At 38.1% G+C, this 23,341-nt stretch overlaps 1 protein-coding gene and 1 pseudogene across 5 annotated transcripts in view; one reads left to right on the top strand and one right to left on the bottom strand.

Moving 5' to 3' along the window:
* Positions 1-23,341, top strand: part of ZNHIT6 (zinc finger HIT-type containing 6) — a 78,457-nt gene that overhangs the window by 23,829 nt on the left and 31,287 nt on the right. For 4 of the 5 annotated variants that reach the window (XM_036756946.1, XM_036756942.1, XM_036756941.1 and 1 more), the window contains 3 exons: positions 6,422-6,490; positions 8,042-8,122; positions 9,036-9,113. In XM_036756946.1, coding sequence (XP_036612841.1) covers positions 6,422-6,490; positions 8,042-8,122; positions 9,036-9,113 — 228 coding nt within the window. The remainder of the gene's footprint in view (positions 1-6,421; positions 6,491-8,041; positions 8,123-9,035; positions 9,114-23,341) is intronic. The other variant, XM_036756945.1, reaches the window with a different exon arrangement.
* LOC118845907 lies at positions 4,926-5,373 on the bottom strand (annotated as a pseudogene).

A 23,341-nucleotide genomic window follows, 5' to 3' on the forward strand; every position in this document is an offset into this window, starting at 1 on the left:
CCTTCTCAGGTCAACTCCAGTGACTTCCTGCGACTTCAAGCATAAAATAGAAAACCTTCTGTTGAGCTTCTCCTTCTAGCCTCAGTGGCAATCCCTCTGTCCCCCACACTTTGCATATACATGGGGTGCTCCACCACCGATCTCCATGTCTTTGTGCTTTCTGTCCCACATGCCTCTAGAACACTCCCTTTCTTGTCTTGGCTTAATAAATTCCTTCTCCTCCCTTAAGATAGAGCTCAGACACTATCTTCTTCAGGAAGCCTTTCCTGGTCCCCCCAGCTGCTTGCTTTCGAAATTCCTCACATTTAACTAGCATACATTTGTATTTACACTTTTTATTTATCCCATATATATTTATACTTCTTGTACTTCCTTTAGAATGTAAGCATCTGACAGGTAGGGATTGTTTCACTCTTTGCACTTGTCTCCCCAGCATATAGTAGGTGCTTAATAAATACTTGTCGAGTGATTGTTCAAAAAAGATCCCATGTGTTTTTTGTTCTTTTCAAAGTCGTCCTGTAAATGACATCCACTGTGAAGAGCAGACACTGGGAAAACTGGAGGTGTGTAGTTCCTCGTTTTTGTGTTAGCCTCTGACCAAACAAGCCTTATGTTTATTTTGTATGGCATTATATACACCTGTAACAAAAAGGTAACAATTGAAGGTTTTTCTTAAACATTTTATAATATTCTGGTTTGGAGCTGTTTCAACAATCTTGCTAGCAGCTGCTGCGGGGATGTAAGATCCACCAACAACCAGCACCCAGAAAGCTGCCAACACAGGTTCTTTGATCTGCTTTACTCAGGAAAGTAATTTTAAGGGATTAACAATCTCAGCTTAATCAAGTATATAAATATCATTCACAGTTCAGGGGCAAAAGATCAGCACCCTGAACTTCAAGGCAAATACAAACAGAAATTACAAACATCAACAGACAGACTTTGTCTGACTCAATTCACAATACATAGTTACCAGTACCAACATCTGAGTTGTAAAGCTGGGGGGGCGGTTGCAGCTGTCTCAACACTCCTTCCATGAGTGTGCCCCCAAAAATCAAATGCCAAGCTGTCCTCAATTACATCCTATTCAGAGCCCTGAGGTCTCTGACCTCACCCAGGCTGGGTGTGGGATAGTTCCCCATCCCCTAATATCATATCTGACTCCCAGTTGTCTCTGTGCCAAGACAAAAAGATCCCACTTTATCTGCCGCATTCAAACAAAGGCCAGAATCATTAAAGGCACTTAAGAGAAGAAAAGCAAGAAGTCCTACCTTAATTACTATTACAGGAGCTGACATCAAGAATCAAAAGTTTTAGCTCATGAATATTGTAATGAAATATAATTCAAATGGATTCCTATATCATAACCTTAGCTATGGTTAACCAGAGTAAATACTATGATAATTCCTAAGAATTCTCCCACCTATGTGTCAGGAATGTTAAGTGCTTTCCATGAAGGTATTTGCCTTCTATGAAGGTATTTGGGGGGGTCTAATAAATGTTGAGAACTTTGGGTGAGTGGTTCTTGAAATTATCTAAGCAGTGACTGAGTATGTCTTAAAATTCCAGAGATGACCAGTAGAACATATCCTTTTAGTATGGAAGCAAAGAGTAGTTAGGGAATGTATTATCATGGATTCAAATGGACCTCCCCCCGCCTCATGTTACTATGTAGTATCTCAAGCATTCTGATTCTTTGCACCACTTTATGTACTGCTGACTGCTACGTGTCTTTCACAATGATGAACATTGCTAAATGTCTCTTTCCGGAAAAATTTTGTTTATTTGTTTAAAACCAGTAGCTGTTGGATTTGGCATTTGAAGATTTTTACAGGAGAAAGTAACGTCTCATTTGAGGTTAGAGAAGTGCTTAGACATTTGTCTTTTGCTATATTTGGTGAAACAGATTTCAAGGCTTGGTATCTGTAATGAAAGAAATACAACAGGCAGTTAAAATGGCCCGTTTCTGGCAGGGTCAGTAGCTTTGCCCGTGCAGGCATTAAAAAGGACCCTTGTTTCCCATCCAGTGGCAGTTGTTAATAGGATCAAGATTTAGGGCTGAGTGGGATTTTTTGAACATCTGATCCACCCACCTCAGTACAGATGAGAAAACAGACCTGTGGAGGTGGCCACTTTCCAGGGTCACACAGTAAATGTCAGAGTTGCAATTGACAGTTAAATTCTGTTCATTGCCATTATCTATACATTTATAAAATGGCTTTTAAAAAAGCTTAAATTGCTGGAAGTCAGGTGTGTAATAAATAATTGCTATTGGTTCCAGCAAATAGAATTTTCAGCTCAAGAGTAAAGGGACAGTACTTCAAAGAGTTAATTTTACTTAGCAACCAATTTGTTGTCTGCTGTTTTGCTACTGAATGCATGTTCGCATGCCTCCAAAATGTAACCGCGTCCAGCTGGACTCAACTGGATATCTCAGAGACCTTACCATTCTAAAACATCAGTCTGTTTTCCTTTGTCATAATATAAGGATATTTGAAAACTAAAAGGGCATTCTCTTGGTTCTTACAACAGTTAACATTTCTTTTATGGTAGCAAATTGGCTTTTCAAAAGTTCCTAAATCTGGGCAATTGTAAAATCTCAGGGTTGTCAGGGACCTCAGAAACCGTCTAGTCCAGTCTGCATCTGAAAAGGGATCCATCTCTTTACACAAGCTGGCCAGCCTTCTCATTCCAATTTGAGATAGCTCTGATAAGGATTTTGTTAGCACCAACCCCAACATCTTCTGACTTCTGCCCTTTGGAACTAAGCAGACCAAATCTGAGCCCACTTCCAAGTGACAGCCTTTCAGATAATTGAAAAAAGCTATCATGTCCCTGTTCCCATAGGCTTCTATCCTCCAAACTAAGTATCCTTACACACTGCAACCCATCTTCATAGCATGATCTCGGCAGTTTGCATCATCTTGTTTGCTCTTCCGGATCTTCTTTAGCTTATCGATTTTCCTTCCTAAAATGTGCCCCTGGAGCTGAAGACAGTACTCCGTTTGTAGTGCAGAAGGTAGAGCTGTCAGCTCCCCAGTTTTGGACAACTGTACCTTACAATGAGTGCATCCTAAGGTTTCATTACTTATTTTAGCTGCCATTTCACATTGTGGATTCACCAAGCTTGCAGTCTGCTAAAATCTCCATAACTTCTTAGACAAACTCTAATGTCCACAATACATAAAACTCTCCCACCCAGTTTTGTATTAGCTGAATAATTTATAAGCTTGCCTTTTATGCCTTTATCCACCATTGATTAAGAAAAAAAAAGAAGCAGCAGTGGAAAGATCACTGGAGTTGGAATTAGAAGAGCTACAGGTATAACAGTGAACAGGTCACTTACACTCTTGGGCTAAGGTTTCTTCATCTCTAAAGTGAAGGAGGTGGAGGAGAAAATGTTAAAGCCCTCTCTGGCTCTAACACCTTTGATCCCATGTTAACCAGCACAAGATCAAGGATAGATGCCCAAAGCACCCCATCTGAGACCTCCTTCCAGTTAGATATCAAACTACTCATTAACTGTTCCTTAATCCAGCCATTCTACCAGTTCCAAATTTTCCTAACATTACTATCTATCTTGTAGCTCTCTAACTTCACCATAAACGTAGCAAAAGTCAAGGAAAACTGTATCTAGACCCTGTTTCCTTTTCAGAAGCCAAGCCCTCTGTGTTGTGAGAATTAGATTCAAAGTAGCCATTCCTTTATCGCCTACTTTTTGTGGGATGAAGGGAAGCCAAACATGTATTAGTGTTTCTGCTTTTGGTAGAAGGACTGGAGTGCCCACAGGTATCCCAATAGTTGAAATTTTCAAGTTCACCATCACTATTCCATCTTACCAGGCTTGTGACTTGTTTCCTTAGCCCCTCCCTGCTTCTTCCTTTTTTCAGGTGGTCTGGAATATATTAATGGTAATATTATTTTTGTTTCTGCCTCTACTGATTTTCCCCAAAATCCCCTCTGTCATATTATGTCTTCTTTTTTTATGTGTGACAAATAATTTCTTTTACTTTCCCAGCCTTTATACAAGTAAGGAATATTCAGAAGTAACCATCACATAATAAAGACAACACAAAAACAGGTCACTCTTGGGCACACTTCATTTAATCTTATAGCAAAGATTTGTTCCGTGAAGTTCGGATTCATTCAAAAGGCCACACTTGATGACCTAGAGGACCACATGTGGCCTGAAAGCCATAGGTTCTCTCCCTCCCCCCACCCCCAGTAGTTTAGAGTAAGGGAATAGGAACGAGTCATTTCTGGGCTGCAGTTTCTTCACTGGTAAAATGAGGGTGTTGAAAGTAGATGACACCTGGGATTCTTTCCAGGTCAAAGAATTTGTGATTCTTTACCTAAAATCCAACCCTCAATATGAAATCTCAACCCTTATTTAAATTAATATTTCCATTTATTTTTAAATGTACATTGTAGTTGTAAGCTATATATGACCCTTTAAATTTTAATATCATATTTCAATTATTTTTAAAAGATCAGTGATTTCTAAAAACAAAAAAAGGTATAACCATCATGATTGTCCTATAAAGAAATATTTAGTCACTTCATCATTTTAACACAATATACTGAAAACAGATATACTACAGATAAACTAACTGAATTTCACTCACAGAATTCATGTAATTCATAAGAGCAATATAATAGCAAATATGTTTACAAAAAACACTAAAATGAAATGTGATAATTTGCAGATTAGTACTTACTAAAATAGAGATGTAATTTCAGATTTTTAAGAACTAGAAAAATCAGTTAAAGTAATAGAGGGCAGGGATGACACATGTAATAAATTTCAAGGAAAAATGTCATACCAAAATGTATTTAAGCCTCTTTTCTCCAGTCGAAGTTCAATACAGTCTTCTTCCTTTTTCTACCTATTTTTGAAGGATAGGGTCAAAAGTTAATATGGAATACTAATCAATATTCACCAACAGAACCAGAAATTCACTTTTTCCTTTATTTGAGGACCTTGATCCTTTTTCTGGTTTGACTTCCCAGAGAGCATTTCTTACAAATCTTGAAGCAGCTCCTTTTTCCAGTTTGGCAGCCATTTTCTTGTCTGTAATTTCTTTGACTCTGTTCACGTACTGTTCTTATTCCGTCTGTTCCTTGCTTTACTAGATGTCCCTTGGGATTAACTCCTCGAGTGGCCAAGTAAACCCACAATATTGAATTCAGTGCATAAGCAGAAACAAAATCTAGCTTGGCCTGTTCAAGTGGGTCCAACTTTTGTAATAACTCATTTCTAGAAACCGACATCATGGTCTTTAGTATTTCATCTACTGAAGGAAGGGAATTCTCAGATGCTGACTGATAGTCATGAGTTTCTATCGAATAGTCTTCCCTACTGTCTTCTGCCATGCTAACTCATCTGGTCCTCACTCCTCCAGGGTCCTCTATCTTCTTAATATACAATGCTACCTCCATGCACCACAGCCTCTCCCCTCCCCCAAGTATCCTTTTCCTGTACATCAGGAACGCAAGCTAAAGGCTAATAGTTAAATTCAATCTGCAATTAATTTTCTGTTTTCGTTATTACGTGTATAGTCATAATTTTATACATATAAGGACATGTGTGTATTTATTTGTGAGCAGGTACAAAGTGTTGTGGAGAGCACTTGGCCTGGATTCAAGAGTCCTAACCTTAATCCTGGCTGTTGTGCTTGCTGTGTGATCTTGGGCAAATCACTTCAACACACTCTGAGTTTCCGTGCACTGCTCTGAGAGATGGAGACTTTGTTCTTTCTAGCACCTCCTCGCTGGGTTGCTTGGCTTTTTTTTTTTAAGTTGTTTGCCTGATTTTCTGCTCTCTCCACCTCCTTATATTAGGTCTTGTGACCTTGCATTGCCAATTCTTGTTTAATCTCTGAGTGTGTTTTTTATCCATTTGCATATCTTTCTGGTGATATTTTCTTTGCTTTCTTTTTTTTGTCTTCTTTTCATACTTTAGCTGATTTGCTTGCTCATGCATATTTTTTTAGTTGGGTAGGTACTTTACTCATTTTGAAAACTTCGAACTTTAATTTTCATGCGTGGTTTCTAGCCTTTTGGCTTCTCGTTGGTGCTTTGGTTTTTTTTGTCGGGGATCCTTGGGGAGACTGCCCCTCTGCTAAGTCCTCTCCCTCTCGAGACTCTTGGATTATTCTTAGAAGAGGGTTTTTAAAACCTTAAAACATTGTATAAATTTCAACTGTCACCATTATTTTACCTTGTAAAAGTATACACCAGAATTGTCAAGAGTGGAACTTAAAATTCTGTAAAGGAGAAAACATTTCTTTATGGGAGAAACATTGAATTTCAAGAGTACGACTTTTAAAAAAACATTGTTTTGATCATCAAGAAAATTTTTTAATTATCAGTATTAACTTAACTGCGTGGTAATAGCTATTCTTTTATTATATTCCTTTAGAGAGCAGCGCTTCTATTGGCATCTGAAACTCCTGTTTCCTCAGAGTCGAGCTGAATATGTGGAAAAAGGGTATGGTATTGCATGTGCCTGTGTAAAGAAATAATTTCAGAGGACAGAAACCTTTTTATTAGAATGAATATCAAAGATTTCTTAGATCCTTATTTCCCTGCGGAATAGAATTTTAAAGCCGAAAGGGATGTTAAAGAAAAGATTGTTTAGCCCCACCCCATTTTACACAGAAGTAAACAGATTTTGAAAATTAGCAACCCATGCAAATGTTTAAATTGTTTACATTTGTCAGTTAATAGTGAAATAATAGCTAAACTTTTTACCTTTTTTTAGCCTCCAGCAAACTTGTTTTTTTTTTCTTTCACTCAGCTAATTCCATTTTTTGTGCAAGTGTATATTAAAAGAAACTTTGTATTTTCATTATCTGATTATAGTAAAATTCTCAAATCATTTTTATAACAGGTTATTAAGCATGTCCAAGAAGTCTTATAAGCATTTTAAAAAAATAATTTTTGTGTAAAACAGTGTTTGGGGAAAGCATCTCTATTGGGAAGTGACTTGGATGTAAAAAACAAAATACATCAGATTTTTTTTAAAGAGTGAATCAAAGTTCTGTGTGAGTATAATACAGTTAGGGGCATAAGAGTATTTTTGAGTTAGAAGTGACATTAGAAATTAACTCTTTCGTTATAAAAGTTAATAAAGCATGGCAGATTCTACTTTTATATATTTATGTAGGCACTGGCAGTAAATAAGACAGATAGATATTCGTACATACAAATATATGTTATACACACACACACACACACACACACAGTAACCATCCATATATTTTTAAAATTTTTGACACCTGAAGATGATTGTGTACTCCTTATGAAGTTTAGAACCTAGATTTATTTCCTTAGGTTGCTTTGAAAAAAGTGCCTGTAATGTGCACTATTATCACATGGTTGTGGTTCACTTCAGATTGTCAATCTAGGCTTCCATGAAGCTCTTTGAACTTCTTTTCTCTAAGGCGAAACTTATACTAAAAATAAGGAAAGGGCATAAATAATTTTTTCTGCATGTGCATGCGGTTGCAGAATAGACACACATCAGGAAATATTTTATATATTGTTTCAGAACACCTGTTTTATTGAACAGCTTTGTAGTTTGAAATTATATATGTGAGCAAGTTGGAAAACTGGTAATACTTTATGGATAAAATTTCTTTTTTCTAGCCTCAACAGTTGGAGTAGCTAAACTTTTTACCTTTTTTTAGCCTCCAGCAAACTTGTTTTTTTTTCTTTCATTCAGCTAATTCCAATTTTTTGTGCAAGTGTATATTAAAAGAAACTTTATATTTTCATTATCTGATTATAGTAAAATTCTCAAGTCATTTTTATAACAGGTTATTAAGCATGTCCAAGAAGTCTTATAAGCATTTTAAAAAATAATTTTTGTTTAAAACAGTGTTTGGGGAAACAAGTGACTTGGATGTAAAAAACAAAATACATCAGATTTTTTTTAAAGAGTAAATCAAAATGGAAAGGCTCCATTTGGTTTTAAACTTAACATCTTCAATAGAGAATCCTAAATTTTTTTCTTTGTCTTTTCTCTCTTTGGTAAAAGAGTTCCTGGTGATAAGAAGCTTAATGAAATCTTAAGGACATACATTGATCCTGAAAAGTCTGATCCTGTAATTCGTCAGAGGTATACTTTTAAAATCTTATCACTTTCTGAATTTGGATTATGGATATTAATGGTTTCTAAACCACTCTCCAGTTATTTGCTATTTTATCAACTTCACGTTTCAAATTTCGTACTACAATTTCACTTTTAATATAATTCAGTCATCACAGTATTATGCGTTTCGTAGTAATTTAAACTTTTACATCAAGGTTTTCTCATTACTATTATGTAATGGAAATTGTGCTATTTGTAGACAAACTTAGTTCTTGAAAATTACTATCTCAAATGCAAATTGAGAATTCTTTGTTAGGCTTATCCTAATTTGTGTGTAACAGTGCTGAAAGATATCAGCAAGGACGTTCTATCTCGTAGAGAAACTTTTCATTTCAACATGCTCACTTGGAATAGAAATAAATGTATGATGTGGCTCCAGGAAAATTTGAGGTATAGGTTTAGACTGGCTATACTCTGAAGGGTCTGGTTTAGTCCCAATTTGTAATTCATCTTTCTCCTCTCCCTAAGCTGAGCCACAAGTATACCAACTTCTGTATCAATACATTTGAGAGGGCATTCTTGCCTTTTTATAATGGAGTTATTAAGAGTGTCCACATACTTGGCTACAAGAAATGTGTTATATTTTTGATAAATTACTTGCAAGTACTAACTAGCCCTGGTAAATTAAATTAAATTTAAATACTAAATGAAAATGACAATCAGTAGCCTAACTGGGTGTGAAATGGATATTTGCAAATGAACAATACTGAGGGGGGGAAAAGTGGGGGTTGGGGAGTTCTTTTTCCCATAAGTCCAGGTATTGGTTGGAAAATGTCTTTAGCCCTTTTGTTGTATCTGTCTTGAGGGACAATAAGAAATTAAATTTACTTTTCTTTTGTTGTCACAGAATATTACTAATTAAGGATTAAATGTATTTCAGGTTAAAAGCTTATGTCTTTTCTGAGAGTGGTGTACTAATTTTAATGAAGATTGAAAATATGCAGCATAACTTAGTCAGGTAAAACTGTTCTCATTCCCAGCTGGGCTTTCCCAACACTAACCAAGTAATCGATGTTATTAAAACCTTTTCTGTGTCTTGCTATTTGACTTTTTAAATCTTATATCTCATGAACTTCACAAAGACTTCAAATTTTTTAACGAACATGAGGAAAACAAAACATCACCTAAGAAAATATAAGAGGCAAAAATAAAGTTCCATATCAAAAACCATTTGCTTTAAAACCTTAAAATGCTAGCCTTTCAATTTTAGAAGTTCAGTCATAAATTGGTTTTTGGATGTCATAAAACTACTCCTTTGCTAGGCTCAGGGTGGACAGGGAATTACCTTCAGTTTCAAAGCATGAATGAAGTGCATAAGGAGGAAAAAAAATCATTGTCATTAGCAGTTGCTCTTAGAATTTTTGTTCCATTAGAATTTTAGTTCTAAAACTGATTCTCTAATAACAAATACCATTGAAATTTGGTTGCAACCAAGAAAACCCTAACACATTCAATATCCAAGTTCCATGCCATATAATTTAATTCAAAATATGATAAATATTAAAAAATCTAGATATTCCAGTCCAGTAATTATATGATAGATGTAAAATTGAACGATTGACAATAATTGTGTGTGTGTAGCTTTAAGGATGCATAGAACTTTACATGTTTTCTCTCATTTGAGCTTTAGAATTATGATTTGAGGGAAGTAAGAACTACACATTTCTCTGGGATTTTTAAGAAATTTAAAATTCCAACAAATTGAGAGCAGTGGAATCATAATGGGAAGACAGCTTGAAAAGTCTGGAGACCCCTGCTTTAATCCTGGCTCTCTATCTGTGTGTTAAAAATGGAGCAGATGAAAATGTGAATGTTTCAGTCTCTTCGTCTATTAAAGTGGCTTGGAAAGGTCCGTTCTAGGATTACCTTCTAATTTTAAAATAAGAATCATAAGAGGACTTTAATATTTCCTTTAAAATGTTTACTGGGAATTTATGCTTTGTGGGCTGTTTGATTCTAAAAGAATTCTAGAATCCTGAGTATTCCAGTGGCTTCAGATTGAATGTCTTTTACCAGGCATGGTTTATTGGTAGCATCTCACTTAGTGCCTGGGGCATAATAGGTGCTTATTGATTGATTGAATGGACTGATCATTTTGACAGATCTGTATACAGAAGAGCCAGATTCTGTGTGTACTGATTCTGTTTGTCTTCCAAAATGAAAATTTGCTCTTAAAATGAATAAAACTCTTCTTTCACCAAGAAAATTGTCAGATATATTTTAGACCCATTTCATGTTCTTCACATTTGTTTTGCTTCTTAGATCCTTCTAAATAGTTAGGACATCATGATGACCTACCTTTAGCTGTTGTTGCCTGGATGTTTCTAAATTCTGCATTCTTTTCTAAAACTTTTTCTGAATAAGTAGCCTAATCCTTTATATCAGGTTCACTTTTGCAACAACTTTACATGGTGATATTGTATATGTTTATACTAAGGAATAGCAATAATGTGCTGCCAACATAAGCTATCTTAAGACATACATCTCATTTTGCTTTAAGAAGTACTGGATTTTACTCTTTGTGAATTAAAGGCTTGCCTTATAGGTGTTAAATTCATTGACTGCTGAAGCCTAAAATAAATTAAAAATAAAAATAGCATTAAACTACTTACTGGCTATGGTTAGAAAGCCTACTTTGTAAATTAATACAAATTGATTTTTCAAGATCAAAATTATATAATTTTACACATATCAAGTAGATAATAAGTTGAAGCTAAAGAACATTCTTTTTTTTAACTTCTTACTGAAATAACAGTAAAAATAGTTTTTCCTAAAGAACATTTCTATAGTAAAAGAAAATAGGCTTAGAATAAAAGTTCTCTATAACTGGTCACTGAATAGACTGAATAATATTGACCGAACCTAGCTTGCTTACATGAATAGGGTTCCCTTCAGTCCAGTAACTTCTGCTAATTTTTTAAAGTTATGGATTGCATAGTGCTGTCTTGCCAATAGGCTGTTCACCTTGCCGTAAGAAGGTACTTTTCCAATCATGTTAATTAATGTGTAAGTTTCTTTAGACTGTCCAAGAGGATGTTTTCTCTGGCCATTCCCCCAGGCCTGGATTGTTCTCTCTACTCCACTTGGAGTGCTAAACCCCCTGACTTTCTCTTAAGTCTAAGCTAAAATTCCACCTTTTACAGGAAGCCTTCCCCAACCCCTCTTAATTCCAGGGCCTTCCCTCTGTTAATTATTTCCTCTGGATCCTGTATATAGGTTCTTCATATGTATTTGTTTGCGTTTTGTTTCCCCCGTTAGATTGTAGGCTCCTTGAGGGCAAGGACTGTCTTTTGCCTCTCTTTGTATCCTCAGCACAACACATAGTAGGTACTTAGTCAATATTGATTGGCACAAAGCCAACAGATAGGCCCACTTTGGTGTATATGCTTTACTGTGTTAGTCACTTTGTGGCCTTGAGTGAGTCCTCTGACATTTTGGAATCTCTGTTTTTGTAAAAGGGATTTGGGTTAGACAGTTTGTGTTCTGCAATATCCTTTTTTGGCTAGAATTTGAATTATTTGTTGAATGCTAGAATTAGAATCACAAAATTTCAGAGTTGGGAGGGACCCCAGCACCCTTCCAGCCCACCATGTACCTAATATCATTCCCCCTATTCTACTCCAATGTCTCATGAGGAGATGTAAGGAGATTGGCCCTTCTCCTTGCCAAGACCAAGCCTCTAGTTGTGCCTTTGGTCTCAACTCTAGTTTTCTTTGGCAAGGTGGTCCAGTATTCATCCTGCCTTCCCCGCTGCTTAATTTATTGGCACCTTCCATGGTGCCTATAGAGTTCTTTTCCCCCATTTGAGTACACCCTCTTTTCAGGCCATCATACCACATCTCTGCTCTCTTTCTCAGACAAACGGTAGGCAAAGCTGATCGCTCTTGCTCTCTCCACCTCATCCTCTTTTCCTCTTCTCAACTGTCTGCATCCTAGCCTCCAGCTTCATCCCTCAGCTGAAGTTAAACTGCTCTCTCCAGAGTCACCTGTGATCTCTTTTGTCACCAAATCAGGGGTCCTTTTTTTTAAACCTTCATCCTTCTCCACCCCTCTACAGAACTTGACATATTTACCACCCTTTCCTGCAAGATATTTTTTCCTCCCTGGATTCTCTCATGGTTCTCTTTCTATCTGATTGTTTCTTCTCAAGTTCCTTCGCTGGATCATCCTATTTAACTGGGTATACTCTCCCCCCACCCCCCAAGAATTTGTCCTGGGCCCTCTTCTCTCCACCGTTTCTTGGTGAACTCCTCAGGTCTTATGGGTTCAGTCATCATCTTTTATGTACGTGATTCCCAGGCTGATATAACCAACCCTGTTCTTAACCTCTGATCCTGGATTAGCAGCTCCCTAATTGGCATTTTAAGCCAGATGCTCCATAGGGAAACAGCCTGAATTCAGAGTCAGAAGTCTTGGGTCCCAGGTAATAAAATGTGTGACTTGAAGTAAGTCATCTGACTTGGGAGACTTGAGTTTCCTCATCTGTCAAATGAGAAGGTTGATTAAGTGTTACCTGAGGTCTCTTATAGCTCCAGATCCGTGATCATGTATCTGAAACACAAGTTACTATCTTTCTTCTCCATCTCGTCCCACATCCTGACTTCCCTGTTTTTTTCCAACGGTACCACCATCTCCAGGGTCTCACAACCTCGAGAGTTATCTTCAGCTGTTAGCTCTCTTTTACACAGTATATCCAGCCTCTTATCCAGTCCTGGGATTTCCACCACTGCAGCATTTCTTGCTGGGACTATTGCAGTAACCTCCTAATTGGCCTCTTTCCCTCTTGTGCCTCGTCAATAATCCATCCTTCACACAGCTGCCAAAGTGATTTTTATAAAGCATGGAGATAGGACCATGTCCCTCCCCAGCTTAGTAAACCTTAGTAGTGCCCTGTTACCTCTAAAATAAAACCTTGGAATTTAAAAATTTTTCAGGCTTATTAAGTATTACTCTTTCATGCACTATTGTTGTCCAGCCAAAGTGGCCTTCTGATCATCTCTCCCACATGACATTTCATCTCCTGACTCCATTCTTTCACCAAAGATACCCATGCCTTGAATGCGTGCTCTCCCCACCACCTTCTCTCTAGAATTCAGGCAGTTCAGATGCCACCAGGCCTTTCATGCTGACAGCTCAGTTCATACTCCTGTCCTACCCACAGTGAGCTTGTCCTTATTTTGTATATACTTAAAACAAGCCAGTTGGTAGACTGTAATCTCCTTAAGGGCAAGGATTGTTGAGGGTTTTTGTGTGAGTATGTTTGTGCCTCTAGAGTCCAGCCTGGTACCTACCACATAGTAAGATGTTTATAAAACTTGTTTTAATAGAGCTTGTCAATTGATAAGAAGAATTTTCTCTATGACATGCCTGAGGAAACCAGTCTTTGCTTGGAGCCACTCGCTCCAAGAATAACCCATTCCACTCTTGTCTAACTTTTTTTGTTTGTTTGTTTTTTTGTTTTTGAACATCTGTTTTTAAAACTTTGAGTTCCAAATTCTCTCCCCTCTTCCCTTCCCACCCACCCTCCCTAAGAAGTCAAGCAATTCAACATAGGCTACATGTGTATCATTATGTATAACCCTTCCACAATACTCATGTTGTGAAAGACTATATTTTGCTCCTTCCCAACCCATCCCCCTTTGTTGAATTTTCTCCCTTGACCCTGTCCCCTTTCGAAAGTGTTTGTTTTTGACTACCTCCACCCCCATCTGCCCTCCCCTCCATCATCCCCCCCATTTTTTTTTATCTTCTTCCCTCTTCTTTCCTGTGGGGTAAGATTCCCGATTGGCTCTGTATGGTATTCCCTCCTTAGGCCAAATCTGATGAGAGCAATGTTCACTCACTCCCCCCTCATCCGCCCTCTCCCCTACTCCCACAGAACTGCTTCCTCTTGCCACCTTTATGGGAGATAATCCATCCCATTCTATCTCTCCTTATCTCCCTCTCTCAGTATGTTCCTCTCTCATCCCTTAATTTGATTTTATTTCTTTTAGATATCTTCCCTTCATCTTCAACTCACCCTGTGTCCGCTCTCTCCCTCCCTCCCTCTCTCTCTCTGTGTACACACACACACACACACACACACACACACACACACACACTCACTCACCCATATATATACATAAACATATATGTATGCATATTCCCTTCAGCTACCCTAATACTGAGGTCTCATGAATCATACTTGTCATCTTTCCATGTAGGAATGTAAACAAAACAGTTCACCTTTAGTAAGTCCCTTGCAATTTCTTTTTCTTGTTCTTTTTCTTGATTACCTTTTCATGCTTCTCTTGATTCTTGTGTTTGAAAGTCAAATTTTCTATTCAGTTCTGGTCTTTTCACTGAGAAAGCTTGAAAGTCCTCTATTTTATTGAAAATCCATATTTTGCCTTGGAGCATGATACTCAGTTTTGCTGGGTAGGTGATTCTAGGTTTTAATCCTAGCTCCATTGACCTCCGGAATATCGTATTCCAAGCCCTTCGATCTCTTAATGTAGAGGCTGCCAGATCTTGGGTTATTCTGATTGGGTTTCCACAATACTCAAATTGTTTCTTTCTGGCTGCTTGCAGTATTTTCTCCTTGATCTGGGAGCTCTGGAATTTGGTGGCAATATTCCTGGGAGATTTCTTTTTGGGATCTATTTGAGGAGGCAATCGATGGATTCTTTCAATTTCTATTTTGCCCTGTGGCTCTAGAATATCAGGTCAGTGCTCCCTGATAATTTCTTGAAAGATGATATCTAGGCTCTTTTTTTGATCATGGCTTTCAGGTAGTCCAATAATTTTTAAATTATCTCTCCTGGATATATTTTCCAGGTCAGTGGTTTTTCCAATGAGATATTTCACATTGTCTTCCATTTTTTCATTCCTTTGGTTCTGTTTTATAATATCCTGATTTCTCATAAAGTCACTAGCTTCCACTTGCTCCAATCTAATTTTTAAAGTAGTATTTTCTTCAGTGGTCTTTTGGACCTCCTTTTCCATTTGGCTAATTCTGCCTTTCAAGGCATTCTTCTCCTCATTGGCTTTTTGGAGCTCTTTTGCCATTTGAGGTAGTCTGTTTTTTAAGGTGTTGTTTTCTTCAGTGTATTTTTCAGTATTTTTTTGGGTCTCCTTTAGCAAGTCATTGACTTGTTTTTCATGGTTTTCTCGCATCCTTCTCATTTCTCTTCCCAATTTTTCCTCTACTTCTCTAACTTGCTTTTCCAAATCCTTTTTGAGCTCTTCCATGGCCTGGGACCAGTTCATGTTTTTCTTGGAGGCTTTTGGTGTAGGCTCTTGCACTTTATTGACTTCTTTAGGCTGTATGTTTTGGTCTTCTTTGTCAGCAAAGAAAGAATGCAAAGTCTGAGAGTGAATCTGGGCGCGTTTTCGCTGCCTGGCCATATTCCCAGCCAACTAACTTGACCTTTGAGTTTTTCAGTGGGGTATGACTGCTTGTAGACTAGAGAGTTCTATGTTCCACGTTTGGGGGGGAGGTGCCGGCTCTGCCCCACCAGCACTGCTCCTTCTCCAGGAACCCCCAACCCGAACTGGGCTTAGATCTTCAGCAGGCTGTGCACTCCTGCTCTGACCTGCCACTGAATTCCTCCCACCAGGTGGGCCTGGAGCCAAAAGTAACAACAGCTGTAGCTGCCCCACCTCCGCTGCCCCCGGGGCTGGAAGCCAAACCGCAAACTCCTTCTACTCCCGAAGCTTTTCCCACTAACCTTCTCTGCAGTCTTTGGTGTTTGTGGGCTGAGAGGTCTGGTAACTGCCTCAGCTCACATATTCAGGGCGCTAGGGCCCCCTCCGCCCGGCTTCTGGTCTGGATGGTCCACGCCGCTCAGGTTGGGCTCTGCTCCACTCCGTTCCCAGGTCCCAGCTCCGTGTGGGATAGACCTCACCCAGAGACCATCCAGGCTGTCCTGGGCTGGAGCCCCGCTTCCCTCTGCTGTTTTGTGGGTTCTGCCATTCTAGAATTGGTTCAGAGCCATTTTTTATAGGTTTTTGGAGGGACTCAGTATGGATCTCACACTAGTCCCTGCTTCCCTGCTTACCAGCCACCATCTTGGCCACTCTTGTCTAACTTAAGGAAATTGTTCTTCATGTCAAGCCTGAATTTTCTTCTTTAACTTCATCCCTTGTTCCTGGTTCTGCCTTCTAAGGCTGAAAAGAACACAAATCTCCCTACATATGATAGCCCTTAAAATAACTGATAAATCATATGTCCCCTGGGTCTCCTCTTCTGTAGTCTAAGCATCTCTGAATCCTTCAAGCTATCCTTCTATGGCATGAATTCAAACCTTTCACAGTCATAGTTCTTCTCCTCTAGAAGTGCACCAGATTATCAGTGTCCTTCCTAAAATGTGGCATCTAGAACTGAATATAAAATTTCAGTTGTGCTTTGTTTAGGACAGAGTACAACAGGCCCATCACCTTATTCCTGGAATCTGTGCCTCTAAAATTTTAATGCAACCTAAAGTCACATTAACTTCCTTGCCTGCCATGTCACACTGTTGACCCAGAGAATTTTTTCAGACAAATTTGTGTCTAGCTAGTGCCCCACCCCGTGTGGACCATCTGACCCAGGTGCCTTGGACACGACACAATCAGTTAATTGTTTGTCTCAAAAGAGTGTGTGTAAAATTGTGTCCACTTGTAATATTAAGTCATGTTTTTTCTTCCGCTTCTCGTCATTCATTTTTTGTGCCAGGGCCCGTTATGAACAATTAGGTCATAAGGACAAATATGAAGAAACAAGAAAACAAATGCTTCTGACTGAGACTGTTGACTGTTTTTGTTTAGCAGCAGATCTAATTCAAGTGCTGTGTGTAGTAAGGAGTACAGTAGGACGATTGGTAGATTTGGAGGTTGACTTGCTTTTGAATATTGACTCTTCTCTTTCCTCCCCTTATCACTTAATTACTTAACTTCATAGCTTCAGTTTCTGTCTAGATCAGAAGGTTGTAATCGTTTTTGTGGATACCTTTGGCAGACTAGTGAAACCTATGGACCTCTTCTCCAAATATATTAATTAATTTAGATTTTTTCCTTAAGTTTTAAAACATACTTCTATAAAAAAAAATGAAGTTTATGCAAAAAAAACTGTATGTTATTTTCTTAAATTTCTAGTCAAATTTATTAAAAAGGTAAAAAAATACTTTGAGAAATAGAGTTGCAGATTTGCGTCTTAGAATGAAAATGATACTTTTTAGATGTACTAGTTACAAATTGCTCTTGTTAATTTGGAATTCCTTTTCATTTTCATCTTAACCTAAATAATACAATATTAAATCTATCACAGAATATTAAAGTAATTCCAAGATTTCTAAGCACAATATTAACTACTTTCAGATGCCTTCTACTTATGTAAACAGAGAGAGTATGCTGCTGGCCTCTATGCAAACTTCTTTAACGTAACTTTGTAGTGAGGGAACAGTTTAGTAATCAGAAGCAAGCTGCTGTTTTTTAGATCTCATTTACATTATTTTTCCTAATTTCTCTTTTGGAATTTCTCCGGTACCATTGAGATTTCCTGTCATCAATCCACAAGCATTTATTAAGTACTTACTAGGCCAAGAAGAAAGTATACTTAGGTAAAAACAATCATATTTAACTCCATTAGAAATCAATGAATCTAAAGTTTTTTCTTGGGCCCTTGCTACGGCATGACACTGTCGGAGCGTGAAGTAGAACTTAGCCTGCAATGGAAGTCACTATAGAAGGACAAAACTGACCTGCAGCAGTCAGGACATAACTGAGCGCTCAGCTGTGTTCCGTGGGCTAGTTTGGCCATGTTGCAGAATGTTTGAAGGGTAATAACACAAAATAAATCTGGAATTGTAGGCAGTAGCCAGATTGTGGAGGGCTTCAGATCCTGGGTGGTCTTGAGATTCCTGCTGCAGGAGCTTTCTCAGCTTGGGAGTGGTGAGTCCAGAGCTGTGCCGTGGGGACATTGTTTTGACTGCTTGTGGAGAGCGAAGAGGCTGGGGGTAGAGATGCCCATCAGTGCCTGATACAGTCATCTAGGAGAGGTTTTACAGTTGTGAGCTTGGGCAGAGACACAAGTGGGCCAAGCACAAGGTCTGGGGTTAGAGGACGTGGGGTCACATCTTGCCTTTGACCTGGCCCTTTGTCAGCTTCACAATGAAGGGCTTAGGCTAAACGGCCTCTGATTCACTTCTCAGGCTAAATTTGTGATTCTGTGTAAGAAAAGGAAAGTAATATATTGGAGAGATGGTGAGGATTTAGAGACACCAGTGGCCATCTAAACATGCCCCACAAGTGGTCGTTCAGCCTCTGCTTGAAGACTTCCAAGAAGGGAGAACCATGACATCTTGAGTCCCATTTAGCTCCTAATTAGGGTATGGGGGAGAAAGAAATGAAAGATCCCTCTGAAGTTGCATACTGTGTGGACAGAAGGATAACAACTACCTAAATGGAAATCGGGAAATTTGTAGGTAGGCAAGGCAGACTTAGAGGAAAAGATATGGTGTAGCTAACCACAATAAGGAAATGATGGCCCTGTGCTTTCTACGCCCTCTTGTGCTGCCCAGGCCACTTTGTAAAGAGTTTTGACCAGTTATGGGCACCATATTTTAGAAAGGGTACTGATGATCTGAAAAGCAACCAGAGGAAGACAGATTGTCATGTGAATGTTGTTTGAAGAAATTTGGAATTTTTAGCATGGAGAAGAGAGGATTGGGACAGATCTAGCTGTCTTTGAATATGTGCAAGACTTTCATGTGAAAGAGATTAGACTTTCTCTGCTTGGTGAAGGAAAGATAGTACAAAGAGACAAATTTAGGCTTATCTAAGGAAAACTTTTTTTTAACAATTAGAGCTATGCCAAAGTGAAATATATTGTCTCAAGAAGTGGTAGGTTCCCCCTTTTTGAATGTCTTCAAGGAAAAGATAGATGACACTTGTATTGTGGATTCTTTATGGGTGTGGGTTAGACTAGGTATCTAACTACTATCCTATGCAGTTATCACATTCTAGTTTTGATTAATTATTTGTGCACTTGTCTTATACTGCTACAGAATGGCCCCTTAAAGACTGGGACTGAACTGAATGGCTTGACATCTTTACATTTCCAGGATCTGGTATAGTCCCATAGTGTTGTAGGTACTCAGAAATGTTTGTTGAATGGAATCGAGTGATGAGATGTTTTAGACAACTAGCTCGAGGTTCCTAGAAATACTAAGCTTGGATAAAGAAATATCTTACATTTTCTCTTAAAGTTTTTTTACTTCAATATCTCTCCCAGTATTTAAATTACCATCTACAATTTATAAGGCAGATTGTCAAATGTCTAAAAGTTTTTTAAGGCTAAATTTTTAGCAGTAGCTTTTCACAAGCCCAAAGCAGAAAATACTAATTTGGATAACAACTGCACATCTAGTTCTTGTTTCAGAAATATTGAGGCCACAGGTAAAGAGTCAGAAGTATTTAGTTTAGTTTTCCCATGTTAAAAATTGACATACAGCAAAAAGCCACTTCTTTGGTCTCCCCTACTAGAATGGTTGATACTTGCTAGTTTCTATTAGTGATCAGGTCTAACAGTTTTAAGTTTTGAGCCACAAAATGATAGGATATTATGGGCTTCAGAATGAAAGAGTGTCCATTAAGTGACCACACTTTGTCCACTGTCAAAGACTTAAACTTGTCTGACATGGGTTGGTTCAGTTTCTGTTTGTGTGTGAGATTCTGGGATTGACATAGTCTAAAAGGAAATGTTTGATAATTAAGAGTAAGTTGCCTAATAGGTAACTGTAGCTTTTGTAGTTGATGTGGGTGAAGAGTTTTTACGAAAGAAGTACGTGTTTAGGAGTTAACAAGGTTTGAACCAACCAGCATCCATTCATGTAAAAGAAATACACAATACAGTAGTTTAAATGGTTGTTTTTTTTTTTTTCAAATCATCCCTTAGAGGGCACTCCTCCTGTGTGGAATAGGCTTAACACATAAAAACTTTCTTCTTGAAAATGGTTCTATGGTAAACACTGTCAGCCTGGACAGGATCTGTAGCTCAGCTAGTTGGCACAGCTGTAAACAGACAGAACTATTGAAGTATCTGTTGTAAACCTGAAAGAATTTTACATTGGAAAAGCAGGAAGAGGGTTGGTAAGCAACGTAGAGCCAAAAGTGCCATAATAATTAGTATGGCAAGTTTGAGAAATTAAGAGCTTATCATTCCAGTACAAATTAATCTATAAACGTACTTTTATTATCAATTATGTGCCCTCTTGAGATCAGAGTTGAAAACAAACTTCATTCTCTCCAACCATTAGAGCTAGTAAGTTGTAAAAATTGGTTATTACTTGAGGTGTTTTCATTCTGCTTCTTGACCTCTGCCCCTCCCAGGCTTGGCCCCTGGAAATGGCCTGTTTCTTCTCCTTTTCTAGCCAGGTCTGGGGAGTCTTCCCTGCAATTCAGTTCAACCACCATTTATCAAGATTTTGTCATTTATTAGTTTTTACTATATGTACATGCTGTACATGAGGGGAAATCATAAAGTTCCTATATTTGCAGAGCTAGCTAGTTCCACTGAGAACTTTGTCAAAGCGCTTAGAATCCACACCATGTATTTTATCACTGTATTCTGTTCTGATTGAACAAGAGAGACAGCAAGGAAACTAGCCTAGGGGCTTTGAAGAACATTGGGAGGTAGCTAGGTTGTAGAGAATGGCAATACCAGCATGGAGAGTGTAGGCTTTCTCAGAAGGCAAAAGGAAATCATATGGATTCACAGAATTTGAAGATGAGAAGGCACCTCAGTGGCTGTGTAATAGCACACATACCAAAGGAATTCCCGTTATAAAGAAAAACAAGACATCATCTCTCTTCTACTTGAAGACCCCCAAGAAGATCACACACACGCACATGCACACACACACACGCACGCACTGCAGACCAAATGTGATATTTGAGTGGAGTCTTCAAGGTGTAAATTGTTCTTGGTGGTCTTCTTCAGGTTTGTAGTGCTAGTGGAGAAAAGAGGGCAGAGGGTGTTAGGAGTTAGGCAATTTTTTAAACCATCTATAAATGTTAACAGTTAATTAATACCTTTGATGTGAGATCATTGCCAGGGACCCTACTTGCCAGTTGATGTGCTACTGGATGAACTGAATCATCAATTTGAATATTCCTATTCTATGTTAAACCAGAAGACAAGATAAAATCAGTATCATCTGGAGGAGCATCTCTCAGGTGCTCCTGGGAAAAGCAAATAAAAGGAGTTGGCAGAGTTGCTTTTCTGCTTTTAGAGGCAAAAATAAACATCATTTCTCAGACACTTCATCTTCTCATATTTCAGCATTTGCAAAAAGACCACCATGAAGTTAATTGCAGCTTATACACCAACATCTGTTGTGAAGGATAAGGAGGTAGAGAAATTGTATATAAAGAATTTAGTAAGACCCAACAGATTCAGTGAGTGTATACTTTAATAGGACTTTAAAGCAAAGGTGAGCCTAGAAGAATACAGTAGAGCCATTTAAAATTCAACATGTTAGAAAATTTTAGAAAATGTGGCTCAGAATTGAGAAAGAAAAGAGGTTTAGACACTATTAACTCACTTGTATGTCATAGACATTTTTGGTAAGAAAATAGGAGAGTAACCTCAGAATGTGTATGTCACGTGACGTGAGTAATGTTTACAACAGTTTAAACGAAAAGATCATTAAATGACGCTGACCTTTGAATAACTAAAAAATCATTCACTACCTGGAGAAAAAAGAATAAAATGCCTCCCTCTTCACAGCTGAGAGCCTGGGGAATACTGCATACATTGTCACATTTGGTCAGTATCAGATATTTTTGCTTTAAATGACTGAGATATAATTAACAAAAGGCATTTCTAAGACATCAAAAATAAGATGAATACCTCTGGGTAAAAGAGAAATGAGAGGCATTGGCAACGGTAAGCATCAAATAATAATGCAAAAAAAAAATCGATTTACCAGATAGAAACCAACTAGGTACCAATTTGTCATCTCTGAACCAGCTGTATATAGTTGTACCATCAACTAACTCATACGAATAAGTTCAAAGTCAATAATAAATTGGAACAGTTAAAAACAAGAGAAGACAAGATATGAAACTACAATAATTCTCATATTACCTCTTAAAACATTCTGGTGCTTCCTAAAAATGGGAAAGTCTTAATTCTACTATTTCATACAGCAGTCTAAAGGTGCTGTGTGCTGCCTCCCTTCCCCAAAGTCTTCTTCATTAAGGACCTCCTCCAACTGTGCATTCATGTGCTTGTCTTCCCAGAGTCCCCGAACATTGACTGCTCTCACTTGGGGGGCATTTGCCAATTTGTAGGGTGGGAGATGAAAGCTACAAACTATTTTACTCTGTGTTTCTCTTACGATTAGTTATCTGGAACGTGATTTCCATTCATTTATCCTGTGTGATTCTTTTAACTCTCTTTATGTATATCTTTTGGCCTTTGGACACTGATTTATAATTGGATTCATTCTTGGTGAATGAATAAATATAGGGGGATTAATCTTAAGGAGAAAAGACTGATGACAAGAAAAAAACCTCCCCTTGAGTCTTTGAAAGAATTAAGAGATTCCAGAAAAATGAGGCTTGGGCTTATGGATCTAGCCTTGGCCAAGGCAGAGTCAGGAGTTCAAATGCATTGTCTGGGGAAAAGTGAGGAGTCCAATTGGGTTAGAATAAAAAGTATTCAAAGGGGAATAATGGGTAATCAGCCTGGGAATAGTTTTAAATTCCAACCCGAAGAGTTTATCATCCCAGAGATATTTAGGAGCCACTGAAGGTACTGCAGGATAGACATGGTCAGCCTTGTGCATGAGGTAACCTTTGTTGGTTGATATTTAGCTATTTAGATTTGTATATTTCCTAAAAATAACCACATATAGACAGCCTAGCTTAGTGGGTAGAAAGTAGCCTTAGAATTAGAAAGACCTGAGTTCCGGTCTCACATTTTACTGTGTGATCCTGGGCAAGCTCTCTAAGACTCTTAAGTGGTAGGAAATGTCGATTTACATTGCTAGAAGTTTCTCATTGGGCGCTCCCTACTGATGAAGTCACAGATCCAAAAAAAAAAAAAGATGGTAATAAATATGCACAAGTTATGTTACTACTTAAGGGACGCTAGTAATAGGGACCTGAGAATAGAAATGTTATAGCCGAGAAAAGATACAATTAATGATAAGAAGACTGTGT

The sequence above is a fragment of the Trichosurus vulpecula genome, chromosome 4 (genome assembly GCF_011100635.1).
Source record: "Trichosurus vulpecula isolate mTriVul1 chromosome 4, mTriVul1.pri, whole genome shotgun sequence".
Classification (NCBI taxonomy): domain Eukaryota; kingdom Metazoa; phylum Chordata; class Mammalia; order Diprotodontia; family Phalangeridae; genus Trichosurus; species Trichosurus vulpecula.